The sequence below is a fragment of the Pipistrellus kuhlii genome, unplaced genomic scaffold, assembly GCF_014108245.1.
Source record: "Pipistrellus kuhlii isolate mPipKuh1 unplaced genomic scaffold, mPipKuh1.p scaffold_m20_p_2, whole genome shotgun sequence".
In the NCBI taxonomy this organism is placed as follows: Eukaryota; Metazoa; Chordata; class Mammalia; order Chiroptera; family Vespertilionidae; genus Pipistrellus; species Pipistrellus kuhlii.
This window is the reverse complement of record NW_023425515.1, coordinates 168040302-168063062: the sequence shown is the minus strand read 5'-3', so window position 1 is coordinate 168063062 and position 22761 is coordinate 168040302. Positions and strand designations below refer to the sequence as shown.

The 22761-nt window shown below is 49.0% G+C and overlaps 1 protein-coding gene and 1 pseudogene across 1 annotated transcript; both read right to left on the bottom strand.

The window, feature by feature from the left end:
• Positions 1-1071: 1071 nt before the first annotated feature.
• LOC118723118 (sporozoite surface protein 2) lies at positions 1072-2842 on the bottom strand. Its single transcript, XM_036445174.1, has one exon. The coding sequence runs from the start codon at positions 2840-2842 to the stop codon at positions 1271-1273; it is 1572 nt and encodes a 523-aa protein (XP_036301067.1). The 3' UTR covers positions 1072-1270.
• A 6316-nt stretch (positions 2843-9158) lies between these two features.
• Positions 9159-10180, bottom strand: LOC118723117 (annotated as a pseudogene).
• Between the last annotated feature and the right edge of the window lie 12581 nt (positions 10181-22761).

The window sequence follows — 22761 nt, the reverse complement described above, 5'->3', positions numbered from 1 at the left end:
GCAGGTTTGCCATCAGCTCAGAATTCAGTGGAATACACCGATAACAGTAGAAGCGAGACAATGTTATATAATGGGACCAGAATACCTGACTCCTATCTTAATCCTGTCTGTATGACTTTTAACAATTATTTCAGGATACTTAGGCCTCAGTTTGTCCACATCTACAATGTGAGTTTGGGGATCAATACCTAAGAGCTTTCCAATTCTGACAGTTTTTCCCTATGAAGAACCTAAGTGAATAAGGCCAGCAGAGCAGCTAAAACTTGAGTCCTGGTTTTGGCCTCCTGGCTGCACTCACCTAAGATCTCCTAAAGGGAGATGTGAGTTAAAGGACCAATTTACACCGTCCTTATGGAGTTCTCATTCCCCAAAGTCCTACATTTCCTTGCGGGGCACATGCAGCCAGCCCTTCTTTCTCTCCTGATTGCTCCCTAATTGCTGAATCTTCTCCTGAGTAATGGGATCCCTTAGGACTGGGAGGCTCCTATGGCGACACGGAGCTATTTGGCTGCATCCTTAGGGACTCCTTGAACGATTCTGAAAATGGAGAGCTGCTATTTCATTGCCCCCTAAAATAAGGTGACCACACGTCCCGCTTTTGGCGGGACAGTCCCGATTTTCAACAATTTGTCCCGAGTCCTGAGGCGTTTTAAAAAAGTCCCGATTTTTGGAGAGAATGCACGACAAGCTAGGGAACGGCGGGAGAATGGGGAGGGAATATACGGTTTTCTGCGGCCCTGTGGCTATTTAGCCAGGATATGAGTTTTATGTTATTTTTGTTAATTCTATAATGTTAAACTTTAATAATAACAAAAGATTGTTGAGAACTTATTATCGCGAACTGCTTATTAAAGTTCTCATTGTTGATCAGTTGTTAGAATTGTGGAATACACACTGTCCTTACCAGGAACTAATGCTGCGACTGAACGCGTTTTTCTATGGTAAATAAAGTGTGGACATCAGAAAAATCACATTGATAAATTACATAAGTTACAAGTGCACAATTATGTTTAATACATCATCTGTATATAGCATTGCTCACCACCCAAAGTCAAGAATCCTGTATTTCAAGAGCATTTCTTTGCTGCTTTGTGATCTTTCTTCCAAATGTTTTAGTCTACCATTGATAGAAAATTCTGCAAAGCAGCCTGCATCAAGAGAGTATCTGTCTTGATCCATTCTTGTAGGTTGTGCAATATCCACACAACCGCCACCAGAATACCTTCTCCTGGTCCTGAGGCCCGTGGGGCGGGATTGTAGCAGTTTCTTCCTAGAACAGCCGTTTCCGGGCCTTGGGAGAAGGCCCCAGAGGGCGCCGGGGGCGCACCTGAGGACCTGGACTGGGCGACGGAGGCAGAGGGTGGAGCGGAGAGCTGGGGAAGGGCTCCCACAGGCGGAAGTCCAGGTTGTAGTAGGGACCAGGTGGGCGTCTCTCTGGACTAGGCGTGGGGGCTCGAGGCGGGTGGGTTTCTAATCCCATTCCAGCGACTAAGCAGAGTGCATCGAACATCCAACGAGTCAGGAACCTGCTGGCCGTGTCCTCGTCATAGGCCTGTTCTGGGTCGTAGGCCTCCTCTGGGTCATAGGGCACCTCTGGGTCACAGGGCATTTCTTGGTCGTAGGCTTCCTCTAGGTTGTAGGCCTCCTCTGGGTCATAGGGCACCTCTGGGTCATAGGCCTCCTCTGAGTCGTAGGCCTCCTCTGGGTCATAGGGCACCTCTGGGTCGTAGGGCACCTCTGGGTCACAGGGCATTTCTTGGTCATAGGCTTCCTCTAGGTCGTAGGGCACCTCTGGGTCGTAGGGCACCTCTGGGTCATAGGGCACCTCTGGGTCGTAGGGCACCTCTGGGTCATAGGGCACCTCTGGGTCGTAGGCCTCCTCTGGGTCGTAGGCCTCCTCTGGGTCGTAGGGCACCTCTGGGACATAGGGCACCTCTGGGTCGTAGGCCTCCTCTGGGTCGTAGGCCTCCTCTGGGTCATAGGGCACCTCTGGGTCGTAGGGCACCTCTGGGTCACAGGGCATTTCTTGGTCGTAGGCTTCCTCTAGGTTGTAGGCCTCCTCTGGGTCGTAGGGCACCTCTGGGTCATAGGGCACCTCTGGGTCATAGGGCACCTCTGGGTCGTAGGGCACCTCTGGGTCATAGGGCACCTCTGGGTCGTAGGCCTCCTCTGGGTCATAGGGCACCTCTGGGTCATAGGGCACCTCTGGGTCGTAGGGCACCTCTGGGTCATAGGGCACCTCTGGGTCGTAGGGCACCTCTGGGTCATAGGGCACCTCTGGGTCGTAGGCCTCCTCTGGGTCGTAGGGCACCTCTGGGTCATAGGGCACCTCTGGGTCGTAGGCCTCCTCTGGGTCGTAGGGCACCTCTGGGACGTAGGGCACCTCTGGGTCGTAGGCCTCCTCTGGGTCGTAGGCCTCCTCTGGGTCAGCGGCCTCCTCTGGGTCGTAGGGCACCTCTGGGACGGCAGCCTCCTTTGGGTCGTAGGGCACCTCTGGGACGGCGGCCTCCTTTGGGACGGCAATCTCTGGGTCGGCGATCTCTGAGACAAATGCGAAGAAGAATCCCTGCTGGGTGGCAAAGCTCCCCCGGAGAGCGCGGGGTTCCAGGCCCACAGGCGAGTGCGCCCCCCATCCTGAGCCCCAGAGCGCCTCGGGCACCAGCACGAGGGTGTGTCCTCCCGCACACACTTGCAGGACCGACATGGGCTCGGGCGCTATTCGGTCTTTAGGGCCCGCGGGCTCCTCAATTCGGCGGCGCTTGGCAGGGCCGGGCCCCCCGGACTGCGGTTCCCACCAGGGCGCGGCATAGGAGCTGGGGCTGAGCGGGCGTCTGCCCAGCATCCTGGCCGCGGAGGGTCACTCAGCGGCGGCTGCAGAGACAGGCGGGGCGGGGACAGGCGGGGCGGAGGCAGGCGAGGCAGGTGAAGCGGGCGGGGTGGGCGGGTGAAGAGCTGCAGGGCAAGTCCTCGGACCTCCTGGGCGTCCGCCCCACAGGCGCGCAGTCTGGCTTGTGGGAGCCAACGCCCCCGCTTCCAATCTTTATCCGCCCGTGCTGACCCCACCCACACCCACCCTCCAATTGTGTGCCCAGAAACAGCGGCTCCGGGCTAAACCCCGCCCCGTCCGAGGCCCCGCCCCGCCGAGAGGGGGGCAACTTTCCCGCCAATATCCGAGGCTGTAGTTTGTAATCCCGTTAGGAGGCCACCATGCTGCTCTGGGCCGGATTTCCAGTGTGGCTCCTGTTGTTTTTTGAGTTGATCTTGGATGAGGAGAACAGGATAACCCAAACGCGATTACCGACACGTAAGACTGTCTTCCCCTTCGAGCCTCATGCCCTCGTGACCTGCGCTTTTCTCTTTGGGAGTGGGGCGAGTTTTTGGGTCACATCATTATTTCCTGCTTGCCTAAGTTATAACTACTGTCAGATCCTTTCGGTCTTGCTAGAATGGAGTGTGTGACTAGCAGCCTCCGTACGATAAACTTACCAAAGCGTTGGACCCAGACTGCAGCAGCTAAGTGTACCTGTTTTGAGCCCAATTTGCAGATAAAAACACCACGCGGAAGGATTTTGTCCCAGAGCCGGTCTGAGAGGGGAAACTGCATTATTTTATTTTATTTTATTTTATTTTATTTTATTTTATTTATTTTATTTTATTTTATTTTATTTTATTTTATTTTATTTTATTTTATTTTATTTTTCTGAGCTAAAGAGCAGATTTTATTTCTCATTTCCCCAGAACACTACGAGAGCACATGGCATGGTGACCTCGCACACAATTACAGACTGGTCTATGCAGTCCGTCACCTGGAAATGGCTGTCATCATCCTTACAAATGTACGCTCCTCAGTGACCTCTGTCCAAGTTATCAACACACAACAAAGCAGGAGTGGCCGCAGGAAAACCTTCGCCAAGAGGCACCGGACTCCTGGAGCTGCCAGCCTGCCTCAGAGACCCGCCAGCTGCCTCTCTGCGTGGTCTCACGCTCGCTTCCAGTTCAGGCCACGCTGCCAGGGTCCCGGTTTGAGAAAGGTTTATTCTAAAGGTGAGCTTGATATTGCAGCTTTCACCATAGGGCCTCTGCTAAAATTTCATTTCAGAAGGAAAGGAAGGTGAGAAAAGAAATCAAGTGTTTCTCCGACCACAATGATTCTACAAAAACGCAGCAATGATAACAGCACATCACCAACGCAGCATCCTGGAGATGGTCAGCCGGCCGGGGAGAAAGCGTCCGGACAGGAGCCAGGACGGGTGATGGTTTGTAAGGAACTTTAAGTCACATCTTTATGGTCTAGTCTGGCATCTATGCAGGTTATGATCCTGTTCTCACCGAAATGGTCTCCCGATCCTGAACGGCTTTCGAGGAAATTTAAAACACGATCAGTAATGTCCTCCCACGTCACCGGCTTCCCATGAGTTCCAGTCCCGCTCGCTGAGTCTGTCAGGACAGAAACCAGGCAGGGACCTCGCGCTGCACTGCGTGCACCAGGCAGAATGGGAGGAAATCGTTCTAGGACAGATGAACCTATTTTAGTGTGCAGCCTGGACCTCCACCGCGGCATCACGGCGTGGCTGCTTCACAAGCCTGCGGGGCCCAGGGGCCGGGGCGGGCCGCGGAGGTCCGGGGGGCGCTGGGCAGCACCTCCCCGCGCTCTGCTGTGTGCCCAGGCAGCGCGGGCTCCGAGGGGCCGCGGAAGCGCGCTGGTGTCACTCGGGAGCACTTCGGGCCATACCTGCAGCGCCGTGGACAGGACCGGGAGCCGGCCAGGGGGCTCCCACGCGGAGACGCTCCCCTCCGGGAGGGCCCGTGGTGCCCCCGCAGAGACACCGGTTCCTGACTGCGAGCCGCGTGGCAGTCCTGGCCCCCCAGGCTCTCCTCTGCGGCACCGGCCGGGGGCCCTTCCAGCCAGTCCTTCACCGGGGCTGCCCGACACCACAGGGCACCCCAGCCAGGCGCTCCTCCGCAGGCCCAAAGGACAGGTCCGCAGTCTTGCCCGGAGCCACCGCGGAAGCCGAATTTCTTCTCAGTGATTCTGTCAAACATGCACCGCCGGGAAGCCAGGCCTCCGGAGGGGCACGCTTCGTTTCCAGCGACACCGTCTCGTTCTGTGCGTTTCCGTGGCCATCCCCCGCAGGCGCCTTCGCCCAGGGACGGCCGCCCGGTGGGCGCGGGCTCTCCCGTGCTCGCAGGCTGCACGGTGGCTTGGCCGAGTCCCCTCGCGGCACCTTGGCGAGGCAGGTGCCCAGGGGCCCGGTCCGGTCCCTCATGCTGCGCCTCTGCGGCGGGGCCCGCGGACACGGCGGTGCCAGCCGGCGGGAGGTCCTCAGTGCATCTCCATATGAACCTGCAGGCGGACGTTGAGCATCATGGAGGCCACGATGTAGAGGTAGGGGAAGTGGATGCGCAGCCGCCAGGCCAGGTCGAAGAAGATGAGCAGCGTGCGGGTCAGCCCCTTGCAGAAGACCCCACAGGAGCGGGCGGCGGCCGAGCGCTAGAGGCGGACAGCCAGGCCGACAGCGCAGCCGCCATATAGACCCGCGCCCGGCGCCCCGAAGCCCGCCGCCCGCCCTCCGACAGGCCCCGCGTTCCCTCTCCCCCTGCCTCGGGCCTCCGCCCCGGCCGCCGGCCAGCGCTGGGCGCGCGGAGGGAGCGAGGGAGGCGGCGAGGAGGCGCGGCGGCCGCGGGCGGGCCGCGGGGCGGGCAGTGCGCCATCTCCCTGTGGGAAGCGCCTGGGGAGACACCAGGCGCTTTAAGTTGGTGCAGGGTCGGGGCTTTCACCAGAATGCCCCTTAGAGGCGTGTCTTGAGCGAAGGTGTGGCTCAGCATGTCAATAGGAGTAAACGCCCAACGCTTTCATATGGTGACAGAGGGCAAGGAACTATTGCCTTCTGCCCCTGTCTCCTAACCTCGTGGTTGCTCATTTTGTCCCTTTTTACAAAATAGCATGCAGCCCTAAAAATGGGAGTACTCAAGACTCTCATTTTTAGGGCTGCATGGTATTCCTTTATTCGGAACTATATTTAAATCGGGGCTCTCTTGATTAAGGTGACAGGCGTCCCGATTTTGAACAATTTGTCCCGTGTCCCTCGGCGGGACTTTTAAAATTTATTTATTTTTTCACTGTTATCACCGTTTATTTGACAATAGTTGGTTTAGTCTACAAGTTTAAGGCAAACATACTAATGCATTTGCTTTTTCTTCAGAAATCATACTTAGAAAGATTACATAAAGTCTGTCCCAAAACTTCTAAGAAATATTAATTAAAAATAAGTCTGATTAAGACGTTTTATCAGAATACATGAATGAACTTAGGTGGCATACAATGTTTCCTTAAAAACAAAATAAATAAAAAGGTAGTGGCAATCTTTATCTTGTTTGAAGAATATGTTTGAAAGGGTTAAACTTCAGAAAGTACTTAAAGGTAAGTAAGATTGGCAGCCATAAGGAATACCATTCACAAAATGAACAGAGTTATGGAGGCTCCTGTAGGAGCCGCAGGGCGGGAGGCGGAGGGCAGCGCCCACCACGGCCGGTCGGGCTGGCAGCGGCCCCTGGCCGCACGGCTCCGGGGTTTCTCAGGAAAGAGGTGAGTAGGGGCGCTGTGTCAGCTGTTCCTTTTGTTTCCAGTGAGCAGGAGATTCGGCTGAACTTTTTTAAAACGCCGAGGGACGCGGGACAAATTGTTCTAAAGCGGGACGTCTGCTCACCTTACTCTTGATGGACATTTGAGCCGCTAATGGTCTGTGACTTGGGAGCAATGGCATTCCTTGGGGAATCTGTGGGAAAGGCAAATTCTTTGCCCCAGGAACACACCCCAGGACCACTGCATCAGAAGTCCCGGAGCGTGCAGCCCAGGAAGTCTCGGTAAGCACCTTCAAAGAGTTGTTTTGCACTACAGTTAAACTAAACTTGTTTTCAAAATCTAGCAGTTGAGGGCTTTGGGTTCCAGGGGTGGTTTATGCTTGTTAATGACCAAGTCATAAGGGAACTCAAACTTCCTGGGCTGCATTCGGGGATTTTGCCAGCACTCCTGGGCTGCATCTGCCCTTAAGGCTGGATTTCCTGTCTGTATGGGCGGGAATTCCCCGGAAGTGGCACAACCCAGTGGCCGTCCCCGCTGGGCACATATGCATGCGGTTGGAACCTACACCCAGGCTCCCAGGGGATGGGAGCAGCTGCTGTGTTTCCGGGCTCGGTGGTGGGAGGAGCTTGGAGGAAAGCATTGCTTTGGCCCGAGAGAATTCTGTCTTTGATCCACGAACATTCCACATTCGATGAATAATGCGGGCAACATTCAGGAGAGAGAGGGTGAAGGTGCCATGTGAAGGGTACAGATAGACGAATTTAAAGCTGGCCAGGACTCCAGGAGGAGCCCTAGGCTCCTGGCCTGGACTGTAGTGGGGTCAGAACTGGGGTTCAGTGCAGTCGGGGGCTTCCTTTCCCCTCCCGCCAGAGAAAGCCAGCCAACCACTCAGCTACCCTTCCTCTCTGGGTGCATGTCTTCATACCTCAGCTTTTTGCAGCTCCTCTGATTCTCTGTGAGCTTTCCTCTTTCCTTCTAGTTGTAGAATTTCCATTCATTCAACTTTCCTGTGGTTCTGGATGATGTCCATTCTGTTTTTTAGTTGTAGTTTTGAAATTGTAGTGCGAGGCAGCAGTTTAGGTGCTTACCTATGCCACCATATGGGTTTCTCTCCTCATTTAACTTTGATAAATATCAGTTTTCCCAGTTGTAAGTGCAGTTAACAGTAGGTATTAAATTGTGGGCAGCATTTCAGGATGATTATGATTAGTGTATTGTAAATGTTCTGGATTTCTCTGTGTTTAGAAATCTGTTCAGAGCTATGTATATCTCAGGGAAAGCTTCAGAATGAGTTTTCAGAACGGTTAACTCCATAGGAAGCAAAGTTCAGCACCAAGGATAGTTCCACCACAAGTAACACCAGTTGCTTGCCCCTCAGGGGCCCATTTGGATTCAATTCACTCGCTTATCCAATATTTATAATGATTACTATATATATGCCAGCCACAGTTCTAGAATCTAGTGACATACAATAAATAAAAAAAGATGAAAATACTTGCATTCTTGTGAAGGATAATTGGAAAAATTATATAGGACATTAGGAGATGTTAGCTACCATGAAGAAAGATAAAACAGAAGACAGGGATATGGAGTGTGAGATAGTTCAGTTTTAAACGAGATGGTTAAGAAAGACTCAACTCATTCCAGAAAAAAAATGACTTTTGAAGGAGATGAGGGTGCGAGCCATAAAGATATCTGGGGAAAGAGACTTTCTAGAAGTGGGAACAGTAAGTAAAAAATTCTGAAGTAAAATGAGGAATAGCAAAAGGCAGTCTGGCTGGCTGGAGTGAGAGATGAGCTATAGGATATAAGACCAGGGAGGTGATGTGGATCTTAGAGCTCATCAGGACTTTGGCTTTCCTTCTGAGCACTACAAGAAGCCCCTAGAATGTTTTGAAAAGAGGATTCACAGTGTGTGAATTGTAAAAGGACCATTCTAACTGCTGTTCTAAGAATGGACTATGGAGGCCCTCGCCGGGTGGCTCAGTTGGCTGGTGTGTCATCCCACACACCAAGAGGGTTTGATTCTCGGCCAGGGCACATACCTAGCTTGTGGGTTTGATCCCCAGTTGGGGTGCATGTGGAAAGCAACTGACTGATGTTTCTCTCTGACATCTCTCTCTCTCTCTCTCTCTCTCTCTCTCTCTCTCTCTCTCTCCCTAAAAATCAATAATATGCCTAGTCAGCGTGGCTCAGTGACTGAGTGTCAACCTATGAACCAGGAAGTCACAGTTCAATTTCTAGTCAGGGCACATGAGCGGTTCTGGGCTCGATCCCCAGTGTGGGGCATACAGGGGGCAGCTAATCAGTGACTGATTCTCTCTCTCTCTCCCTTTCTCTCTCTCTCTCTCCTCCTTTCCTTTCCTCTCTGAAATCAATAAAAATATTTTTTAAATCAATAAACATATCCTTGAGTGAGGATAAAAAAAAAAATACACTATGAAGAAAGAGAATGGAAGCCATGAAACTAGTTAGAGAAATTGCAATATTCCTGGTGAAAAAAAGATAATTATTTGGACCAGAACAGTAATAGTGTAGATGATGAAAAGTGATCTTTTGGGGATATATATTTTTTATTATTTTATTTTATTTATTTTTTAAACTTGAACAAAATTTATTGGTTTTCCTTCATTACCTCTGGTTCAGCTTGGGAAGAGCTTATTGGGTTCATCGGGCATTGTTTCCTGGCTGCTGCTGTTGCTTTTAAGGCCCTTTTTTGCTTCTTTGGCTCTTGAGTCTCCTGGTAAGCCCGAATGCACAAAGCCTCTTGGCCACCCAGCGGCGGTGGGCCTTTTGGTAGTACATAGCGGGAAAGATGTACTCAATGCCCAGGTCCTTGCACGTCTTCTCAAAGACTTTGTAGTTGGTCTTACGGAGGTTTTTGAGCATCTTTTGCCTCTGGTCAATGCTCATCATCAGATAGCGCTTGAGAGCTTTGTCCTTCTGATGTTTCTGCATGTGTTCTTCATAGTTGCGGATCTTGACAGTCAAGGCAACAATTCGAGTCCTCGGGGTTTGCCACAACCTTGTTCATCAATTGTTCTTTTTTTTTTTTAATATATTTTATTGATTTTGTACAGAGAGGAAGGGAGAGAGATAAGAGAGTTAGAAACATCGATGAGAGAGAGTCATTGATCAGCTGCCTCTTGCACACCCCCTACTGGGGATATGCCGGCAACCAAGGTACATGCCCTTGACCGGAATCGAACCCGGGACCTTTCAGTCCCCAAGCCGACGCTCTATCCATTGAGCCAAACCGGTTTCGGCCATCAACTGTTCTTTCTTGACTTTTAGCTTCTCCTGATTCCCCATTTCCAAAAACAAGAGCCTTTTGATGACATCATCAACCTTGTCAATTCCGGGGACATCTGGTAATCTTTGAGGAGCGTGGAAGGGAGCGGGGCGGGAGGAGACCAAGGGGAGGGGAAGGGAGGAGCCGGGGGTCAGAAGGAAGCCCGGCGCACCCTCCCTCTCGCGTGGGACCTGAGTCCCGAAGGCACTCAGTACCCTCCGCTCCGCCCTCAGCACGGTGGCAATTGACCCAGCAGGCAGCGCCTGGGGGATATATATTTTAAAGGAAACTGGCAATATGTGCATGGGGGAAGTAGAAAGAGAGAAGTTAGGAAGACTTTGAAGTTTTCTTTTCAATCTTCACATGTCAAATGATGGAATTGCCATTAACTGAGTTGAGGAAAACTGTGAGAGGATCAAGTTTATAGTGGATTAGAAATTTGCTTTTAGAAACTGTTAATATTAATATTCCTATTAGATATTCACATGAATATAGTTATCAAGAAGGCAATGGGATAGATGAATTAAGAGATTTAGAGTGGAGATATATTTCAGATTTATCAGCAAACACTAATATTTAAAACCTAGGTTGTACCCAAATTCAGATCCTGCTAACTCTCATAGTATTGCATACTGCCTATAACCTGAGTAATAATGTCATAATATTATTTTTCTCATCCATTTGAGCCTGAGTCCTGTTCATGGCTTTATGTGGTGTGTGTGTGTGTGTGTGTGTGTGTGTGTGTGTGTGTTATTGATTTCAGAGAGGAAAGGAGAGGGAGAGATAGAAACCAGTGATGAGGGAGAATCCAAGATGGCTGCCCAGGTAAACACCTAGCCGCAGCCGCACACAACAATTTCAATAAAATACAACTAAAATATAAAATGGACATTACCCAGAACTACAGGAAAGTCGACTGACTGGAAATTCTACAACAAGAAGCAAGGAGAAAACCAGAAGGAAGCATGGAGGAGCTGTAAAAGCCTAAGGTACGGAGACACGCGATGCGCATGGAGAGGATGGAGCCTGAGAGGAGGGAGGCTGAGTGCCTGGCTGGCATTCCCTAGTGGGAAGGAGATAAAAACTCCGACTGTGTTGGACCCCAGTTCCGACTGCTCTGAACCCCAGTTCTAGGCAGACCCTGGGGGACCCAGGCTCATCCATAGGGAGCTGAGCTGTAAGGCCGAACCCTGGGAGAGCGGCGAAAGGAGGTCCCGGAGGTGCGCACATTGCGCGCAGAGAAGGGACGGTTGGCTGTGCCACAGGATTGCCCTGACGGGAAGGAGACAGGGGCTCCAGACTGCTCTGAACGCCACCTCCAACTCCACTTCCAACTGAACTGAACCCCAATACCGAGCTCATTGGGGGAAAGCCTAGGCTGTTTGGTAGCAGGCGAAAATCGAGGGCACCTTTCTCTCAGAGGCACTTGCAGCAGTACTGAAGGACCCTGAGACCCAGGAGCCACATAGGGCGGGGCTGACGGAAGCCAAGGCTGTAGGCTCCACCCTGAAACCCCGCCCCATCTGTAGCTGCAAAATGCGACAACGAAATAGATCACAAACGAAAGAAGTGGAGGACAAAAAGTGACTGGATATAGAGTTCAAATCTACGCTTATAAGGTTTTTTAAGAATTTCCTAGAAAAGATTGATAAGACCTATGAGGATATGAAAAAAGATCAACTAGAATTAATAAGGAGTCAACAAGAAATGATAAGGGATCAACAAGAAATAAAGAATACATTGTCTGAAATAAAAAATATTATACAGAGTCCTAAAAACAGAATGGAAGATCGCAAGAATCAAGTCAAAGATTTGGAACATAAAGAGCCAGAAGACACTCCTCCACAGAAGCTAGAAGGCAAGAGAATCCAGAAAATTGAAGATAATGTAAGAAACCTCTGGGACAACTTCAAGCGAACCAACATCAGAATTATGGGGGTCCCAGAAGATGAGAGAGAGCAAGATATCTAAAACATACTGAAAGAAATAGTGGCAGAAAACTTTCCCCACCTGGTGAAAGAATTAGACTTACAAGTCCAGGAAGCGCACAGAACTCCAAACAAAAGAAATCCAAAGAGGACCACACCAAGACAAATCATAATTAAAATTCCAAGAGCAAAAGACAAAGAGAGAATATTAAAAGCAGCAAGGGCAAAGCAGGTAGTTACCTATAAAGGAGCACCTATACGATTGTCAGCTGATTTCTCAACAGAAACCATGCAGGCCAGACGGGAATGGCAAGAAATATTCAAGGTGATGAATAGTAAGAACCTACAGCCAAAGATAATCTATCCAGCAAAGCTATCACTCAGAATCAAAGGTCAGATAAAGAGCTTCACTAATAAAAAAAAAAAGCTAAAGGAGTTCATCACCACCAAACCAGAATTATATGAATTGCTGAAGGGGGTTCTTTCAGAAGAGAAAGTAAATAAAGATAAAAATTATGAACAACAAATACGTAACTATCAACAAGTGAATCTAAAAACCAAGGAAATTAAAAAAAAATCTGATGAATAATAGTAACTGTTGAATATAATAGAATCAGAGGTATGGAAGGGGAGTGAACTGACGATTCTTGGGGAAAAGGGGAGAGGGGGGAGTGGGAAGAGACTGAACATAAACTGTGCACCTATGATGAGGACAATGGGGAGTGGGGAAAGGGCAGAGGGTGGGGTGGGAACCTGTTGGAGAGCAATGGTGGTGGGGGGAAGGAACATTTGTAATAATATGAACAATAAAAATTTATTTAAAAAAAAAAAGAAAAAAGAAACCAGTGATGAGAGAGAATAATTGATTAGCTGCCTCCTACACTGGTTCTACTGGGATTCCAGCCCACAATCGGGGCATATGTCCTGACTGGGAATCGAACCATGACCTCCTGATTCATAGGTCAATGCTCAACAATTGAGCAAACTGGGCTGGCTACATGGTGCTATTTTAACTCAAACAGATAGCTAACTGTATTTTCATTATCAGTGCAATATCTATCCAAGATTTTGGGATTCTCTATGAAAAAATAAAACCTGGCAATTTTCAATGCTGCACATTATGCTCTTTCTGCAATCTAAAAGTGTTAATACACAAGTTGGTTTTCTCTCAAATGTGGCCTGAAGAGCACCTATTGTGTGCTTGGTGGCCTGTTAATCTCTTCCTCTTCCTCTACACTAGGGGTGTCGAACTCAATCAGAGAAGGGGCCAAAATCTAAAATCCAGCCTAAATCGCGGGCCGAATGGTTTACTGAACAGTCATAAACTGTCATTGCGATGGAAACGCAGCGGAGTGCAGTGATGACAGCGCGGTGTGGGCCACATTGCAAGGCCTCGCGGGACGGATTTGGCCCGAGGGCCTTGTGTTTGACACATGTGCTCTACACAATGGGATTCCTGTTACCCTTGTGAAAGAAAAGAGCCACATGCTGACCTGACAAGCTCAGGGAAGGCCTGTGGCAGTCTTGCAAACCCAGAGACCTAAGATAACTACAAAAGATAGTTTGAAAATTAAATATCTAACAGGTTATAGTAGGTAGTCATGTCCCAGATATTTCACCTGACAAAGATCAACTTTGACCTTTTACTGAGCCCTCTGCCTTCCTGCATCTGAGATAACTTATCTGTGAGATGTCTGAGTAACTTGTAACTTCCTTTCCCCCCCCCCCCCCCCCACCTTCCAGGGCACAACAAATGGCCTGGAGACATTCCCTCATTGTTATTGTTATCAAGCTAATTGTCAACTGTTAATTACGTTTATCCTGTATCCATCTCTGTAAAAGAAGCTCATGTCCATCATTTAACCTTTTACCCTATCCCAGAGGTTTTCCCCCTTCGCTTTGTCCCACCTCCCTAATCTATCAACAATAAATTTTCTGTAACTAACCTACGTCCCTTTCCTTTGATTGCAATGTATAAATATAGAAATGTAATCCACCATTCTCCGGAGCATTATCTCAATCCGTTGAGGTTCTGCTTCCCAGCATATGTCGACAGTAAGGCTCAAATAAACTCACAAAAAATTCTTTACAGGTTTCAATGTTGTTGTTTTTATCGTTAACACCCTGATCAGAGTAGATGCACACCTCCACACACCCATGTACATCCTCCTTAGCATCCTGTCTCTACTGGATCTCAGCTATGCCCACCACCACCGTGCCCCAGAAGTTGGACAATTCTGTAAGCAAGAATAAAACCATCCTCTGTGTTGGGTGTGTGGTCCAGATGATGTTTTCCTGTCCTTGCACATCACTAAGACCTGGATTTTTGCAGCTGTGGTCTATGGTAGATATGTTGCTATATAGTATCCACTTCACTCTAGGGTTAAGAGGAACCATCTCCTGTGTGTCCTTCTGGCAGTCATTGTCTCACCTGTGCCCTTTTCTACACAGTCTTTGCAATGACTCTGCCACCACTGCAGTCCCAACATCAAAGTGGGAAATGTTTCAGGTAATTAAGAAAAACCCACCCAAGAGTGGAAACTCGGCTCCTCTGGGGAAAATATTGGATTTTGGTAGAGAGGTGGAGGGAACATGAAATCAAGTAAAAAGATTTGGGATATGCCTTCATTTTAGGAAACGGGATTTCAGACACAAATTCCTAAGGAGATGTAGCTCAGTCAATAGTGCCCACCTGTGGACATTCTGAGAACAGCACCCTAGTAAGAAATAAGTTGCAATAAAGCCCTCTAGTGGGTATTATGAGAACAGCACCCTCTTGTTAAATTCAGCAAGTCTGAAAACTCTTATTGAGAGACCTAGAGGGCAGTTGCTTGGGAGGCTCTCACAGGCCACTGGTGCAGGCATTACTGGTTAACGACTGGGCAGAGTGACAGGAGCTCTGAATAAGGTGGTGGGAGGAGCAGTGAGACCCACAGGAAGGAGCCGAGCTCTGCCTGGCTGGGAGGAGGACAGGGTGGAAGTTCCTGCAGCAGGGGGCTTTCTGGGCCTGGGAGGATGTGTAGAAGCTCCTGGGCAGAGAAGGCAGAAAGCAGAGAGATGAACGTGAGTGAGGCAGCCTGAGCGTGTCTGGGGACCACGGAGCGGTTCCATGAGGCTGGGTGTTTGGGGGGAGGGGCCAGGCGAGAGGCTGCACAGGGGCACCGGGTTCAGATGGCAGAGGGCTCAGAGTGTGTTGCCTGGGGGTTAAAGTGGCTCCAGTGAGTGGGAGTGTCTATGCCTGTCTGCATGGCAGCATCTCCCGAGGGACTTTATAAACACAGGTTCTGTGGCTCCACCAGCAATATTCTGAGTGGTAGGTCTCAGGCGGGACCAGGAATCTATACTGTTTAAGCTCACGAGAAATTCGGGTGCCCACCGGGTATGGGAACCCCGGCATGGGGAGAGGCTGTCTCTTAGCAGAGAAAGAACCCCGGACCTCCAGGATCTGAGCAAGAGCTTGAGAAGGTGAGGAGGGCATGTGAGAGTCCCCTGACTCTGACCCCCACCTCCCACCCTCTCCAGGGGAGACCCACACTCAAAATGCCACATTCCCTGCCAGAAAGTTTCTTATAAAGTGACATCTTTACATTACGACGGCAATTGAAGACATATGACAGCACAGTCCGCCCAGAGGTCTGTAAGGGGAAGCTCAGGCAGGACAGTTCTCTTTGTGGTGCCCACAGTTGGCAACAACACTCACGCTCACAGGTGAGTGGAGAGAGTCACACAATGGGCACCGCGCACAGTGAAAGGAATGAGCTGTTGATGCAACAACAGGGTGGACGGGGAACGAGCCGGATGAAAGAAGCCAGAGCAAAAGAAGCGTTCGTAATGTGCAGGGCTCCGTTTCTGTGACGTTCTAGGAAACACAAACTAATCTGCGGTGCCAGGAGCAGAGCCATGGCTGCGTGGGGTGGAGGGCGGGGGAGATAAGAGGGAGGGGTTGATGGAGGGGAATAAGCGACTTCTGGGGTGAGAGATACGCGCCTTATCTTGGCGGTGGTGCTGGCTTCCAGTGTGTATACATGTGTCAAACCGCCCAATAGCATCATTTAAACGTGTGCTGTTTACCGTGTGTGCATCACCCCCCAATGAGCTGCTCACAGCCCTGAGGCCAGCTCTGCGCAGCTGCGCGGTGTGGTCCTCACCCAGCACCTTGCCATGTCCTCCTGCGAATGCCAGGGCCCCTTGGCGGTTGCCGTGCACGCGGCGCTGTCTGCTCAGTGCTGTGAGGGATTTTCACTTAACCTCACCAGGCCGTGTGAGGCGGTGCTGTTGTTATTGTCTGTTTTACATTCGAGGAAACTGAAGCTCAGAGAGGCTAAGTCACTTTCCCCAGGAAATGTCACCTGACTGAGCCCCAGCCCCAGCGTTCACCCCTCAAGCAAATGCTGGTCGGATCTGTTCTTATGATTATACAAACATTGCCATATTTATGGAAAACAAAACTTCAATAGCTTTCAGTCCATCTCTGTACATCCTGAAAGTCCTAACACATCTAATGATTTTTATTTTCCATACTTTTTTTTTAAATCCATAAGAAGGGAGTATTTTTACCGCTGTAATAAAAAATATACATAAAAATGTGTGCCCCTACCACACACACCTTACATCTTCACATGTGCCTTATTGTCTTCTCGGTAAAAAACAAACAAAAAGAAAGAACAGCTTTCAGATAGGTGGTTTTTCTGTTTCCAGGCAAAGTCCTGAAAAGTGGGGGCAGGGCACAAAGTGTGATGTTTTCCTCCTTATCCTGATTTTTAAAAAATAAAATAAAAATACAATTCACTGTCTGATGAAAGCCAACACCTTCCTGGAACTCTTATCTGGACCCTGGAGTCCTGGGGTATTTGTCAATTTTTACCACCAAGCACCCCTTTTCCCCATGGCTCTAGTAGCTCATTCCCCAACACCAAGAATATGTTCTGGAGGAAGGAAGGAAGGAAGGAAGGAAGGAAGGAAGGAAGGAAGGAAGGAAGGAAGGAAGGAAGGAAGGAAGGAAAGAAGGAAGGAAGGAAGGAGGGAAGGAAGGAAGGAAGGAAGGAAGGAAGGAAGGAAGGAAGGAAGGAAGGAAAGAAGGGTTAGTTCTGATAGTTCTTTTAAAATTTTTTTATTTATTCATTTTAGAGAGAGAAACATCAGTTTGTTGTTCCACTTACGTATGCATTCCCTGGCTGCTTCTTGGATGTGCCCTGACCAGGATGGAACCCACATCCTTGGCACATTAGGACGATGCTCTAACCAACTGAGCCACCCAGCCAGGGCACAGCCTCTTCTGTTGAAAAGCCTTTCCTATAGAATTAACTTGGCCCCTTTATAAAAATTAATGGATTCCATAGGTGTGGGTCTATTTCTGGACTCTTTCATATTCTCCTGATTTATGTCTATCCTTACACCAATACTCAAGGACTTCAGTTTTATATTAAATCGTGACATCAAGTAGTGTAATCCTCAAACTTTGTTCTTCATGAAATTGTTTCCGTTATTTTAGGAACTTGGCATTTTCACATAAATCTGGGAATAAGCTTGTTAAATTCCACAAAAACATTCTGCATGGGTCTTGATTGAGGTTTTATTGAACCTACAAGTCAATTTGAGAAGTGACATCTTAATAGTATTGAGTCTTCCCATCCATGAACATGCTATACCTTTCTATTTTAAAATTTCTCTCAATAATGTTTCTTTTCCAGTGTACAGATTACCTTGGTTTTTAAAATATATTCACAAGTTATTTGTTGCACCTTCCTTGTACAGGTAGAGACTAATTCCCCTCCTGCTGAGAATGGGCTGGACTTAGTTCCTTGACCTGCTGTAGCAGGTAGAATAAAGCAAATTGACTGTGTGGGACCTCAGAGACTGGGTCATAGTCAGCACTGTGGCGCATTCCCTGTGGGAGGAGCCAGCTGCCACACTAGGAGCAGTCCTATGGAGAGTCCCATGTGGTGAAGAACTGAGGCCTCCTGCTAACAGCTGCAGCAAGCCTTCAGATGACTGTAGCCATGGCTAGCATCTGGGTTCCAACCTCATGAGAGACCTTGAGCCAGAAGCACCCAGCCAGGCTGCTCATGAATTCCTGGTCCATAGCGAATGTTTGTCGTTTTAAACCACTAAGTGTAGGATAATTTGTTATGCAACAATAGATAACTAGTACACACATCTTGCATCTATTTTGTGGAATGTATCCCTAAGTATGTAATGTTTCTTTGATGAAGTTTTGAAGTGTTTTTGGAATTTCCATGTCCAGTTGTTTATTTGCAATATATAGAAATATAATTGGATTCAGAATATTGGCTGTATCCTGGGACCCACTGGGGTCTGATGGGCAGGGAAATGTGTGCTGCAGTCCAATGGAGGAAGGCAGGGCCAAGGAGCAGGTGGCAACTGTGACCCAGACAAGGCTGTGGGTGGCAGGGGTCCCATCACCCAGAGTCAGGCTTTAGGGCTTAGTGCTGAGGGCCTCGGGGTCTCAGCCCAGTGGGAGTAGGAGGTGGCATGCCTGCTGGGACCAAGTACCACTTGGCAGAGGAAGCACTAACATGGGAAAATATATTGATATTTTGCCTCTCTATGAACTTGAGCTCTCCAGCCCAGAGATTTCTCACCTGCTAGATGCCTGGATTGGAGAGCATGATTTCTCTGGGCCTTTCAGCTCTTACTGTAAATGAGTAGAGAAGAGGGTGAGAGGACTTGGAAGGGAGGAGGGAGAAATGAGAGACACAGAGGCAGGGGCCTGGCTGAGTTGGAGCCAGACCAATAAACCTGGATCGGTTTTCTCTGTCTGCTGTAGCAAATTGCCACACCCTGGATAGCTTAAAACAACAGAAATCGTGTCCTTTCAGGGTTTTGTAGTTTAGAATTCTGAAAGCATTCTGGGAAGAATCTTTTCCTTGCCTCTTCCAGTTTCTGGTGGCTGCAGGTGTTCCTGGCTTGTGGCTACTAGTCAGTCCAATCCCTGACTCCATCTTCACACATACGCATGTCTTCTCCACCTACACATGTCTCCTCTCTCTGTTTGTCCCTCTGCCTCTCTCTTATAAGCACACTGTGCTCTGGTTGCTCAGTTGGCTGAGTGTTGTCCTGTGCACTGAAGGATCCCCAGGTTGATTATCATCGGGCAGGGCACATAGCCAGATTTCAGGATAGATCCCCCTTCAGGACGAGTGCAGGAGGCAACCCCTAGATGTTTCTCTCTCATGTTGATGTCTCTCTCTCTCTTTCTCTCCGTCTCCCTTCCTCTCTCTCAAAGATCAATTTTTAAAAAAAGAAAAAGATTGGACCTCAAAGGGAGGGTGGGGATAAAAGGGAGAGATCAACCAAAGGACTTATGTGCACACATATGAGCCTAACCAATGGTCAAGGACAATAGGGGGGTGGGGGCATGAGTGGGGGTGGGGTGGGGGATTGGAATGGGGGTTGAGGACAAATATGTGATACCAGTACCTTAATCAATAAAGAAATTCATTAGGGGGGAAAAAAGAAAGAGAAAGAGTACTTGTGCTGGCGTTTGGGCCCACCTGGACAACTCAGGATATGCTCCTCTTCTCAAGTTCCTTAACTTAATCTCATGTTTTGCCATAAAAAGTAACACTCATAGGCTCCAGGAGATGGACATGGATATCTTTTGGGACACCCTTTTCAGTTTACTACAGCCCTCGCCACTACCCTCCTTTCAATGGCCTCTGATCTGTGAGGGAAGGAGCAGCAGGCCAGGATTCCTCCTTGGTCCTCCTGGGAGTAGAGGGGAAACAGGAGGCTGTCAAGAGAGAGAACAATTATGCCTCCTACTTATTTAGATACTGTTTTAGCTTGGGCTGCCGTAACCAAATACCACAGGCCAGGTGGCTTAAACAACAGACATGCATTTTCTCACAGTTCTGGAGGCTAGAACTCTGAGATTGAAACTGACTTTGACTATATTTAGCTTTAGATCATCAGCAACCCCTAAGGCAGCAGAAGACATTGCCTAGACCTGACTAATGATCACAAGGTACAGACCCTTGGCAGGCTAAAAATGACATGGTGACCTAAGTTATGTTTCAGCAACTGAGCCCAAGGTGGAATGACCCTCTGGCTACTTTTCCATGAGACAAGACAGAGGGACTCTAGAACAGACTGTCCTCAAGATCTGAAGAAATGATTTATTACCCTTACTCACCTCCGACCAATCAGCTAGAGACAACACAACCCTAAAGCCTTCACCCTGGGTGACTTGGGACTTTTGCCCTATATTGCTGTGTCTAATGTGCCATCAGAGAGTTTGGGCTTTTGAGCATTAGCTTCCGATCTCCTAGCTGGCACCATTCTATGTAATAAAAGGCTAATGTGCAAATAGACTAAATGGTAGAACTGGAACTGGAACAACCAAACAGCTGGTCACTATGACATGCTTTAACCACTAGGGGCATGTGCTGTCATCAGAGCGAGCCTCTGGTGGTTACTAAAAATACTTTGCTCTCACGTGCCACTGTCCTGCCCAGTGCTTACACCACTACCAGTGCCAACCCTGCTCGCACCCCAGTGAGTGCCAGAGCTGCTGCTCACACCCGATGGTGGTGCCTGGCACTGGGTCCTGATCACTCAGTGCCATCAGCATGTGAGAGCGGCCACAGTGGGAGGGCCTCACAGGGGCATGGAGGATGACCTGAACCCGCCCCTGTGCCTGCCTACTGAATCCTCACAGCCCACATTTCCTTTCAAGGTGCACAAATTCATCATGGGGCACCTTGTTCATAACATAATAGCCAATATTTCTCCACTGCAATTCTTGGTGTTTGGCTCTGCTAGTTTGGCTCTTTTTGTTTGATAACAAATTCAAGATGCTAGGGTTGTCCATTTCTGGTGAGAGTCCTTTTCTTGACTTATAGACCTGCCTTCTTGCTGTGTTTCCACATGGCCTTTCCTCTGTGTATAGGAGTAGGGGTAGCTCGTTCATGAGTTGCCTTATAAGGACACGAATCCTATCAGATCAGGACCCCATCTTTATGGCCTTACTACCTTAGCGGCCCCATCTCCAAATACAGTCACACGAGGATCAGCGCTTCCACATATAAATTTGGGTGGAGGGACATAAACATTCAATCCATAACAGACTGTTTTGCTTATGTTCTTATTGAATCATCTCTATATTATCAGGTAAGGATTAACATCCCTATATTCCCGGTGAGAAAACAAGCTCATAGAAGAGGTAATTGCCCAAGTAACTCACTTACCAGAGTCAGAAGTTAAAGTCAGGCCAGTCTGGCTCTGACGTCCAAGCTAGATGCATTGCCCAGGGCTTTACTGAGAACTCCCCAGCTAAGCTTCTGGCTGGAACCTGCACAGGCTGCTCTCACTGCCGCTGCCTTCCACGTGCACTCAGACTGCACAGCCTCTCACAGCAGCGCCCCATCTCCAGCCCCCATGGCTCCCAGGTGTCTTTGGAAGGCAGTGACCCGAAGGAGGAAGGCAGGGACTCTGGAGTTGGTCTTCCCTGTGTGTACACTGGCTTGAGCCATGCAAGGGGGGAGGGTGGTCTGAGGAGAGTGACCTGGGAGGGGCCCTGGAGGAAGCCCTTGTCTGCAGTGAGCCAGGAGACTCTAGATGGGGTGCAAGCAGGGCAGCCTCCATGAGTGATCTCTGCAGTCTGTTCCATCGTCTCAGTTTCCTCATCTGATGGCAATGGGTGTTCAGTCCATCTGTAAGATATGTTCCAGTCCTGAACTTCTATGATATAAAATGCTGACAAAAGCCCTCATGTTCGCACAGCCCTAGAGGGAGCCAAAAAATATTAATACTTTTCCTCCCACCTTCTATGTTCTTCTGGCTGGCTAATGACCAAATTAACAGAGACAGAGTAACAGGAAGAAAATAAAAATGTAATACATGTGCATGGGAAAGTCACATAGACATAATAAATACATGAAAATACCAAAGACAGTGAGTCAGCATTGGGTGTGTAAGACATTTTGGGGGAAAGAAGAAAGGGGGGCGGCGGACAGGGTATTAGATTTCAGGAGGATATGGGTGATTCGCAGGTCATCGTTGAGGAAGAGCGGCAGGCAGGCAGACGTGGCAGGAAAATCCTTCCTAGGGAACTCAGAAACAACGGGGCACAGGGGGTGTCTAGCTAACAGGTCCCTGCCTGAGGTTCCCTTGTCCACTATACTTAGTTCACATTAGGCTGGGGCATTTTCCCAAGATCTCCTTCCTCAAGCGGATTAATGGGGGAGGGTCAACGATTCTGAGTCATTTATTTCTTAATAAACATTGAAAAAAATCCATATCCCAGAAACCAGCTTCAGGGTGGCAGACTTTTGGTTAACACCTTTCTGGTTAACCAAATGCTCTCACTCATCACTTAACCATTCAGTGAACATTTCCTTCCAGGCCATGTGCTGGACCATGTGTTGGCCAATCCTGGGCAATAGGGGACACAGAGAGGAGGGAGACCCAGTTCCGGCTCTCAGAGGCCTGCAAGTGCAGGTATAGAGGCAGACATAAGGGAGGAGTGGGTGAGAGTGTGACAGGCGAAGGAAGATCCTGGGCTCTGAGGGAGGGGGATGTGGAGGGAGGAGTAGTGACCCTGTTATGGGTTAGGTGCCCTCTGTGTCCCCGCCTGTTGATGGTGGAAGTGGGCTTCTTGGGGTGCAGCAGGAACAAGAATTTCCTGAGCGCCGCACCCTCCCTCCCTCCCCAGGATGAGGTATCCAGGAAAGCTGTATTGATGACGTAATGTTATGCCCAGACTTCCATGAAAGTTTAACAAAGTGGAGGGGGCTATCAATCAGTGAAAAATATGATAATAGAATCTCCAGCATTGACAGAACTTTTGAGAGCTGAAGTTCATATCAAAATTGCCCATGTTTAGAGATCAAACAGCCCACTAGTCTGGGAGCCTACAAATTGACCTCTTTTGATAATGAACCTACAGATAGAGTGGTGTTTACCAAAGCAAATCTGACCCAACCTCATATAGAATG

What these genes read in the sequence shown, in the direction of transcription:
- LOC118723118 (XM_036445174.1), bottom strand. Translation starts at nt 2,842, where the DNA reads ATGCTGGGCAGACGCCCGCTCAGCCCCAGCTCCTATGCCGCGCCCTGG.